The 10,971-nt window shown below is 39.1% G+C and overlaps 1 protein-coding gene across 1 annotated transcript; it reads left to right on the forward strand.

Moving 5' to 3' along the window:
* The first annotated feature begins 1,514 nt into the window (after positions 1-1,514).
* Positions 1,515-6,343, forward strand: bspry (B-box and SPRY domain containing). The gene is made up of 6 exons (XM_027027128.2): positions 1,515-1,880; positions 2,354-2,452; positions 2,917-3,147; positions 3,586-3,611; positions 3,756-3,880; positions 5,240-6,343. The coding sequence occupies exons 1-6, from the start codon at positions 1,515-1,517 to the stop codon at positions 5,773-5,775; spliced, it is 1,383 nt and encodes a 460-aa protein (XP_026882929.2). The 3' UTR covers positions 5,776-6,343.
* Positions 6,344-10,971: the final 4,628 nt, after the last annotated feature.

Below are 10,971 nucleotides of genomic sequence, written 5' to 3' on the forward strand. Positions count from 1 at the left end.
CCCGATTTAACTAAAGTCCTGCAGCGAGGTGAACATTACCGAACATTACCACACCTATAATATCAGTGCAGGCAGGTAGGGTTGCCTAGAACAACGCGTTAGTGTTAGAGTGGGAGTGACTGACTGATGCGTGAAACTGAAGTTGTGAACGACAACTGCAGAAAAAATGATGAATATTGTCCACATAAGAGAGATTACATGCATACTGGAAATGTAGGGCAAAACCTCGTCGAGTATATTTACGTAAAAGCTATCGAGGGCTACTGATGACGTATCGGGATCTTGAAGGCTTGTCCAATTTCGTCGGGGATTATTTCAACCACTATCTCTTGGAACTGGGGACACTCGAAAGCATGGGACAGGCTAAAAATATCGTGGCCAATGGGACGAGATGAGACCGAGACTATTCCAGGAATACCAGAAAAAAAATGCTAGTTCAGTTCGATCATTTCATCATTGGTTCAACGATATAAATGTAACTGTTTTGTTTGGTTGTTTGTTTTTGAGGGGGAATGGTTGGTACAGAGATGCGAATTGCGTGCGCTCGATGCCAAAGACAACCTCTGAATTAGCTGGAGGGCTTGAATAGTGACGTAAAGTATACGTTCCATAATCGAGTATTATTACTACAATTTAAATAACTAGGTATAACAAGATCAATATCAAGAGCAATATCAATCATTAAAACAAGACACTTAGACAGATTAATGGGCGTATTTGTGGAGAGTTTATGAAACCTAATTTGTACTGCTTACATTCCCGCTTGTTGCTTGAGAATCTTCGACACGACTATGGGATCTTGATACCCGCAAGAGGGAAGTACGTGCACACCCGAAATTTGCTAAATTTGTTTATCATGTGGAGGGACATACTAAAGTAGCCCACGGTAGCGTTCCCGTGTGGGAAATTAATTAGTCTGCCGAAAAATGTAAATAATTTCTAAAAAGACAGCCTACTCAGGAAATGTTCTACAAACCGAGTCAAGACCGATTAAAGTTTCACCGGAGTTCGTAAGAAGCTCGAGATAATAGGCTATGCGGCCCCAATGCCGGGCTAGAATAATAGCCTACAACAATAGGCCTAGCCTATATATACATCTTCGTACTTTTCTCTGTATTTTCTCCATTTAACCATTAATGTCACTAGGCCGTTGTTTTCCCTATTCAACCACTCCCAGAAAGTCATAGATTTGTTTGGCGTGTCTTTTTTGAAGGGTAAACGGACTGAGGAGAACAACTCATACTTCTGTTGTTATTCCCAATGAAACTATCGATTAAATAGGCATACCTTTTCTTAACAGATTTCTTCTCCACAGGTCGTAAAACTGGAAATGCGAGTCGGAGCATTAACTTCCGTGTTACACACCTGTGTCAGGTAGGCTAGGCCAGAAAACTGGATGCACCTGCAGCGCAGAAATAACACAGGATTGTTACGTCTAAACCGGTTTAAGAACCTTTTTTTTTTTTTTACATTACAAACATTTCAAGGATTTATTACATTTCGTACTAGTCGTCATGAGTGCGGAATACGGACTTTTTGACTTAGCTGTGGTGTCCTTACGGGATAGCGAACAAGAAGGGGACTCTGGAATGAAGGGGAACGCAGACGACCACCTATACAACATGGACTTTCAGACAAATAAATCTAAAGACCCGGATTTAAATGGAAGCACGTTTAGCTACACTAACGGAACGATGAATATGGGATCTTCGTCAGAATTGACAACTACAGATGAACTGAAAGTGTGCTCTGTACATGAGTTACCGCTGGATCGGTACTGTAGTACGGAGGGAAAACTCACTTGCTCTCTCTGCGTTACTCGCGGGTCTTGTCAGGGTCACAGAGTGACAGAACTGGTTGTACGAGCCACAGCAGTAAGGGTGAGTTTCGGACAGCAGTTGACCACCTAATTATGTGTGCGTTAGAAAACGTCTCAGTGAATGAAATTCAGTATTACAGCCTTGTATTTAAAAGATTTGTCACTGCTAAGACTTTTGAATTTGGTGGTAAGTGTTGGAAAGTGTTACTTTTTGTTTATATACTTTTATATTTATATATTTTATATTATACTTTTGTTTATCAGAATTAAGGAGTTTATAAAGGTTCCAGAATGTAGGCATTCTTATGAGCCCTACCATGCCAGTATGTTGACATTTGATAGTTACATATTACCATGTTGACTTTTAAACAGACTGACTCAATCCTTGTTTAGTCAACCATCATCATGGTGTTAAAATGTTCTGAATTAATGCAATTCATTTATAGGAAATTTTCCCTACTGAATTAAACTTAGAATTAGTTCATTTATAACTGACATTAATAGGTTTGTCATTACAAATCTGTTATCTTTCAGAACCAGTTGGTGGACATTTGTGAGAAAATGCAGCTGCAATCTCTCCGAATAGAACGCTTTATAAAGCACACCTTGACTGCAAAAGAGAGAGCTGTGCAGGTGATTGGTGTGGATAAAGAAAACACACACACACACACACACACACACACACACACACACACACACACACACACACACACACACACACACATACACACACAGAGGACGAGAAACATGCTCTAGGCAAACCATTTTTATCCCAATAAGTCTTTTGCTTTACCTAAAAATAAAGCTTATTTATTTAGGCTATTTAATGAAGGTCCTGAAGGTTAATACCCTAGATACTGTTCCCCACCTTTAACAAATATACAGTGTACAGTCTGATTTTGAGACATTATGCAGAGGTTTGATGGTGCACAATAAGTAAAAATGAATATTATATTAATTAATATTGTATTCATTAATACTTAGTGCACCTTTACATAGTATTTGTGTCATTTAACATGCTTTACACGTTAAAATAAAGGTATAGTGTGTGCAGTTTATGTCAGTTAATAACACCATAATGGTGATGTGGTGCACAGGTAGAGGCAAGCATTGCGCGGGAGCGGGTGGTGGCTCAGGTGAACAGTGTCCGAGAAGCTCTGGAGGAGGAGGAGCAGCGTCTGCTGGAGGCCGTGCAGAGGGAGCAGGAGCGGGTAGAGCAGTGCCTCCTGACGCAACAGGTGCACTGGAACAAGGCTCTGGACACTCTGACGCAGGCCCGCACACGCCTGGTGCACACACTCACCCACTCGACGGATGCTGCACTCATGGTGAGTGAAGGAGCACTGGGCACTGAGTGCTGAGCTGCGTCAGTTGGAGAGGGCTCCCCTCGTGTACCCCCCAGGGTCTCGGCTCCAGTCATAGGGAGCCATTACCCAGTACAGAATCCTTTTTTCCTGATTATGCACATTTTCATAATTTGAAAAGCAGTACTATCCAGAATGACTTACATATTTACCAGTACGTGTCAGCACCTGCTCTACCTGCTCTACCAGGTGAACTACAGGAGCATCAGATTCATCAGTTATTATGCCTGTCATGAGGTGAATCAGTTGTGCTATAGCAAGGAAAACCTGAAACTGTGCTGGGCTGTTGCTGCTTCTAGTAAAAGTGATGTCTCATTTCACTCCCCAGCACTGTGATGTACTGTGATGACACTACTGATATGGAATTGCACTGAATGTTGTGTTTTTTTATTCTCGCTTTAGAGTTCCAACCAGGAAATATCAGACAGGTAATTTGTCTAATTTACACATAGAAGATCACACCATTTAAAAGTACAAAGCAGATGAAGTCAGTGAGGCTGCATCATAATTAGCATCTGTGCCCCTGTGTGTGTGTGTGTGTGTGTGTGTGTGTGTGCGCGTACTTGTGACAGAATCGAGGAGGCGGAGGGGGTTGGGGAGCCCAGAGACACACAGCATCTTAATGTGTGCAGAGAGTGCAGTGACAGCGAGCTGATGTTGGGGATGTGGGCCAGCGCCATGATCCTGGCTCCATCAGGTCTGTAGACACCTCACCACTTGCCACACCAAGCAGCCTTAATCCAGGAAAGCCCAGTCATTCATGTGCCAGTTTTGTGATTTAAACAAACTCCTCCATTCAGGAGGATTGGAAAAGCCATGAATGCAAAGCTTGGATAGACACATGGAAATAAAGAAAAGTCTGCGGTGACTAAATAACAACTGTAGACGACTTTTGAAATGGAGGTTTACAGCTGAATGGGTCAATATGAAGTCTAGTTTTACACTATCTGGATTAAATGTGTATGGCCTGAGATCTGATAAGTTATGACAGGGCTATGACCTGAGACTACAGAAAATGTTTAGTGCAGAACTGTTGTTACACCAAAATATATATTGGTACACATGTATATGTGGCAGGCCAGGGGCAACAAAACAGCTAATAGTAAAATAAATGCTTGTTTTTTAATCAGGTGTGTAGTGTTTTTTCACCTGCTCATCTGTTTCCTGAAGAGTCTAGGATGAAATACCAATGAACACCAAATTTTGAAAATAAATCTTGAAATACCACCACTATATTTTAAACTTGTAGGTGTACAGTTAGAGGCTATAAGCCAGCTGTTGCCACTTTGCCATGCGTAATGTGTGTTAGCCACCCTCCAGCCATGGTCAGAACTGCTGTTCACTGGATATTTTTGGAGAGTGGACCATCATCAAACGCTGCAATGTCATTGATGCAAAAAACAGATAAACAAAAAAGACTGAAGAGCCTTATAAATGTGCACCATACACATCTTAACTGTGCAACACCACAGCTGTGTCACTTAGTTATGTTGTGTTCAGAATGGTCCACCACCCAAATAATGCCTAGTCAGCTATGCTTCTGTGGTTCATCAATAATGAATGAGATAGAGCCTGGATAATGAACTGTGTGTGCCAACAGACGGGCTTCAGTCTACAAAATGGACCTATAAGATCTGTACCTGTACCTAATAAAGTCAACAGTGAGTGTAATTAGAAGGGAGGTATTTCTATTAATGTGTTATTCATGGTGCTGCAAAGAGGAACCGTATTGAAAAATAAGAGCTCCTCAAACAAACCCGCCCTAAACTGGATGTGAAACTCACTGTCAAATTAATTAAGTATACAGCACTATTAGAAGCAAAAGGCCAAGGTATATAACTGCTTATTAATGGACTTACAACACCTTAAAACATATTATTACAACTTGGACTCGTTTATTTTCTCTGTCTTATGCGCTAATCTGTACTGGTGATCTTCAAATAGCACTTCATGTTCTCAACTCTGGACTGCCAAACTCATTTTTAACCCCACATTATTGGGGTTCTTTCCTTCCTGTTTTTCTCCCATTCACGTGTTTTTTCTGCTCCCTCTCTAGCGCACAGTCTCATTAGCCTGCGTTTTGATGAGCGTACCGTCAGCCCCCTCCTCTCGCTCTCGCCGGATGGCCACACTCTCACTTTCATACCCAAGAGACGGGGCCAGGCACCTCCCTACGACCCAGCACGCTTCGACAGCTGGCCCAATGCCCTCTGCTCATATGCCCTCTCCTCAGGCACGCACGCCTGGCTGCTGGAAGTGGGCACCAGCGCCGCCTTCAAAGTGGGCGTCTGCTACAGCAGCATGGAGCGCAAGGGCTCAGGCAACGATGCCCGCTTAGGCTACAACGCCAAGTCCTGGGTGCTGTCGCACTATGACGGCAACTTCTCCTTCTGCCACAGCGGATGTAACGTGGCCATCGCCATGGTGAAGAGGCCCTCTCGAGTGGGTCTGTTACTGGACTGGAGTGCACACACCCTGCTGTTCTATGACCCGGACTCGAAGGCCGTGCTGCATGCTGTCCGGCAGGTGTTCAGTGAGCCCCTCCTGCCCGCCTGCGCCGTGGCTGATCAAAGCGTCTCTATAGTGCACTGACTGCTGCTGCTGTGCTGTATCACTGAATGTATGAGATCTTAAAGGAATATACAGATGTATAACAAACTTGTGTGGAAAGCTCTAAATGATGAAGATAAACACTAAGACCACATTTTTGTCGCTTCTTGTAAACTTCTTGTAAAATTTAAAAAATATATGTATTTTATAGAAAATTCTTCAAAATAACAAGTAGCAGAAAATTAATAAATATTTTTTGTGCCAAGTTTATTTTCAGCTGAAATATTTGGGATATGTTTTACATTTGTTTTTAAGAATGACATGTATTTTCTTGAAGGAATCAAAACTGGAGTACACTTTAACAAGAAATGTAAAATGATTTGTTGCAGATATGTTGTGGCCTATTATAATGTAGTGTATGTTATTTGCAATTATATCTGTGGAAAGTTGCTTAGACTTAAAAGTAATAGAGTTACCAATTTATTGTACCAATTTCTATTTATTACCTTTATTCAATTGTAGACATAAAGCGATTTTTGTCTTCTGTGTTATTTTAACAAACATGACATTTGTGTTGATTTAATATTGATCTGTGATGGTTTGCAGTTTTCCTTATTGTTCAGTCTATTGTTCAAAACTATACTCAAGTTTTCATCTATTTCATTTATTCCATTTATTTTCTTTCAAAAAACATTTTTGAACAAATGAAGACATTAAATTGGCAGACCACTTTAAGTATTTTCTACTGTCATTCATACGTTTATAAGGACAAGAAAAAGAACTAATATTGGCACATCTTAGTCTCTAAGCCCTGGTTCCACATCTTAACAAATTCTGTTTACTGCTGTGAAGAGGGTGTGGAGTTTATTACACATTCCTGAGACAGAGTATGCTGGGTTTCAACATGCACTCATTATGTGGATTTAGCACTTCTTGTCAGTCTGGGGTATGTTGGCAAAAAAAAAAACCATTCATTCAATGTATTCATTTGTGATTTTTAGCTATTATAAAATTCATTTTTAACTTATCTTTAAATTTCAATAGGTTATAGACAAACTGACAACACAACATACAAAAATTGCACATGAACACAGCATACATAATTACAAATATAGAAACACAAAGCAAAACAGTTTAAGTATGTACAGCATATGTAAACATTTTATATAAATATATTTTGCACATACATGCAAAGAAGTCAGAAGGTGCCCAAGCATTTATGAGCTATCTGAGTCATAGTGCTCAATCAATGCTGCAGGGGTAGAACTTCACTTGGAGTTGTTGAGGGAGTAGAGCCTGCTTCAGCATTCTGAGGGTCATTTCTGCTTTCTGAGGGTCATTGGTGACTCTTTCCACTAGGTGTTAAGGAGACTCAAAGGTGCTTAAGGCTCCTTCCACTGCTTCTCTAAATATGTAGAGGGAGAGGTGATCTGTCCACTTAGCCCTTTTAAAGTCTAGGACTTTAACTTTGAAGACCAGGCCGTTATCCTTGAACCATTCATCTAAGTCTTCTACCTCATTTCTGTAGACTGTTTCCTCACCAACTGATATGAGTCCAACTATTGTGGTCTCATCAACAAATTGTATTATGGTGTCAGGAGGTAGAAGAGAGTGAAGATCACTGACCTCACCACACAGCCCTGTGAGGCTTCTGTGCTCAGAATTAGAGAAGTGCAGTTTCCCAATCCTCATGTACTGCAGTGTCTCAGTGAAAAAGTCCAGGAGCAGAGTGCCCAGACCCAGGTGGTTTGGTTTATCAGCCAGTTTGTGATTAACTGTGGTATTAAATGCATGCCTAAAGTACACATGTAACATCTTTACATAGATGTTTAGCTATTCAAAAGTTGTCAGGGTCATGTAGATTGCATTTGGATCAGCTTGTATGACCAGCTTGCCAGATTGAGAGGCATGGAGAGAGGGGGATGGGTGAAGGATCCGATGTTTGAGAGTTTCTGATGTGTGACAGTCTCTCAAAGCACTTCATGACTATGGGTATTAGAACAACCAGGCAAAAGATACTGAGGCACCTCTCAGAGATGATGGTGAAGGATTTAAAGTATCTCAAGACAACAGCTTGTTAACGTGACAGGTTAAATGTGTTTTATGCTGCTGTACTGCCATTAACCCTCTGCATGGTGGCTCTCACCAAGTGGTGCTGTAGAATCAGCATCTGTTCTCCTCAGTGCAGTGTGAGTAGCAGCTCCTCCAATTGAGCAAAAACTGGCTATCAGGTAGGTTGATCTGCAGAGTATTGACTTCTAGTCCAACAGTGCCTTAATGCCATTCCATACACTGTGGGGGTTGTTGGTTTCAATGTGCTGCTCAATGCACTGCTTGTATTTGCACTTTGCATTGCTGATGCCTTTTTTGAGGTTCCTTCAAACTTCTCTGTGTGACTGTTTCTCTCTGCATCTCATACTTTATGCAGTGCCCAGACATTTTCATCCATGGTTTCTGGTGGGGGAACGCTTTTATTTTTTTTATACACCTGTATATAACAGTCCAAATCTATGCTATTAACACATTATTCTAGCATTCAGATACAAATTTTCAATCAAAGGTAACCTTTTAATTTTTTTAAGAGTGCCAATTGATCCTCCAATTAAGCAGTAATAATAGAATAATGCTTTTAATTTATGAGAGATGGTCTATAAAAATTTTAGGTTCAGACCAATATTTGTCTTTTTTATTGTTATGCTTACACCATCATTTCACTAGAGGGAGACAGCACAATATTGTTTTCTCTCTCTCTTTCCCTCATGAAACAAATCAAGCATTGAGAAACATTATTCTAACATTGATACAAATATTTATTCAATCAAAGTTAACTTTTAAACTGTTTTAAGCATGCCCGTTGATCCTCCCATTAAACAGTAATAATATAATAATGCTTTTAAGTTATTATAAAAATCTGAAGTTTAGACCAATATTTGTCTTTTTTATAGTTATGCTTACACCATCATTTCACTACAGGGAGACAGCACAATATTATTTTCTCTCTATCTCTTTCTTTCACTCACTAAACAAATTAGAGATACAACTTTCAAGTCACACTACACAATATATATTTACACATAATTTCTTTGAATTGCAGTATGTGTTTGAGATGGAGGAAAATGCAAAGGGACCAGAGAGAGAAGGCAGAAAATGCATAGCCCAGAATTTATAGGCCTACATATGATAGAGACAGCATGAACATTCAAGACCAATGTAGCAATACACAGAGAAGAGTACCTAGAGTCCCAGGTTGGTTCTTATGAGATATATGCAATGATGACAACTAACATGATTTTATTATGCTATGGAAGGGTAGTTACTGTACTTCCCTTTGATTCTTGAGGTTGGCCCAATGACCACTTGGAGTGAGAGACAAGAACTATAGTATTGGTAATATATAAGGTCATTCTGATATTACCGTTTTAAGATTTGTTGTTAATAATATAATTCAATATAATTCTATTCTTTGAAGATCCTTGGAACCTAAATCTGTATGTTAATCTAAACCTAAACCTAAATATGGACACACAAAGTACATATGCAAAGTTTGTCTTATAAATTCAGTTCAAAAGTCCATAATATGTCTAATTTATTTTACTCACCTTCAAATGTAAAATGGGTGGTTCTTCTGTAGGTTAAAGATTATTAATTATCCCTTCGGACACCTCTCCCACACAGTTACATTTTTTTTTTTACCTTTTTTGAGCCTGAGAAACTAGTCCACCTAGTGAGCAAAAGCCTTCACCAAATGAATAATATAATTTGCATCTTTAAGCTGATTCTTCTAAGGACATATGCATAGCTGCACTGGCAAACTAAAATGTTGATTATAATATTTGTACATATGCACCAATATACTAGAGTGACTGTACTAGAGTAAAAAATTCTACACAGACCTAATTTTTATTTTATTGATCACATGGTCTCACACAAATCAGGACATCCCACTGCCACTGAGACTGCATCTTGTAGAACAATGAATTAATTGTATCAAATCACATAGATCAAAACTACAGGAAAACTTCTAGCTAGATAATGGTGGCCCAATTCTGCCAGTGAAGTCTTGCAATTTTTCCTCAGTCCACAGAGATATGCGCTTGTGTTTACATTTAATAAGTCATATTTAATGCCTGAGATTCATAAATATATGATTCACTCCAATTCTCCCTTCTGCTATCAGTACATTCAGCTCTGCCTGAGTAGCTGGGCAGGCTGTGCGTGATTATTGGAATTGCAGGTTATTGTAACCAGACAATTTGTTTGTTTTTTTAAAATTAGTTTTTCCATATTTTTGTTGTTTTTATTTATTTATTAATACAACAGTGGTTTAGTTTCATACAAAGATTTTTAATAATTATAATATATCCTCTAGGTCTTCAAGCAATTTTAAAACTCCTTTCTGCAAATCAGTGACAAAAAAATACTGTTAATAATACGAGGTTCTTATTAAAATACATTTAAGAAAAATTTGTGTGTTGATATGATGTCATAGTTAGCAGCTTTCTAATCCAAAGATGCTTTACAATAAACCTTTGCAAAGGTTCTCACATCATACTTGAGGTCACAATCTTATGAGCTGTTTTTTTTTCCTGCAGACACTGACTAATGTCTGTATCTCACTACTCAGTTAGGGCTATCATTCTTTGGTAGTTTTAGACTAGACTACATTTATTGATACAGTGCCACTACCACACAACAGAACACTTATGTGGTGTTTCAGCATTAAGCTGAGGGTCCTGCCTTGTTTCTGTTCCTCTTCGTATTGGTGGCTCAGACATTGTATACTGTAATATTGTAAGTTAATTACCACTACATTTTTATTGTATTTAATACCTTAAAAAAATCTGGGAATTTTTACTTACCATGCAATTATATTTTAAAAAAGATTTTCACAAAAAATGAGGTGAAAATGCAGGTGAATTACTGTTTGTTTGCTTCTTTTTGCTGATGTAAATCCCCAGTTTAGGGGATGTTGTGGATGGATTTCACCTGGTCTAATGTTGTTCTATTATGATTCCTGTGATATTCATTCTGAATATGATGATTCATCATGTGACATGGTATCAGACTGTAGAAAAGCAGCAAGAACAAAGATCCCATTCAACACTACCAGAAAGCAGGAAATGGTAATAAGGGGCTTTCCACTTTCCACAATGGTATTGAAAAGTACTAGTGTATACAGCATCTCTCAGTCTTCAACCATCAGGTCAGTCAAAATGAAACTAAATTTCACAGTAAACA

Source organism: Electrophorus electricus, chromosome 6 (genome assembly GCF_013358815.1).
Source record: "Electrophorus electricus isolate fEleEle1 chromosome 6, fEleEle1.pri, whole genome shotgun sequence".
Classification (NCBI taxonomy): domain Eukaryota; kingdom Metazoa; phylum Chordata; class Actinopteri; order Gymnotiformes; family Gymnotidae; genus Electrophorus; species Electrophorus electricus.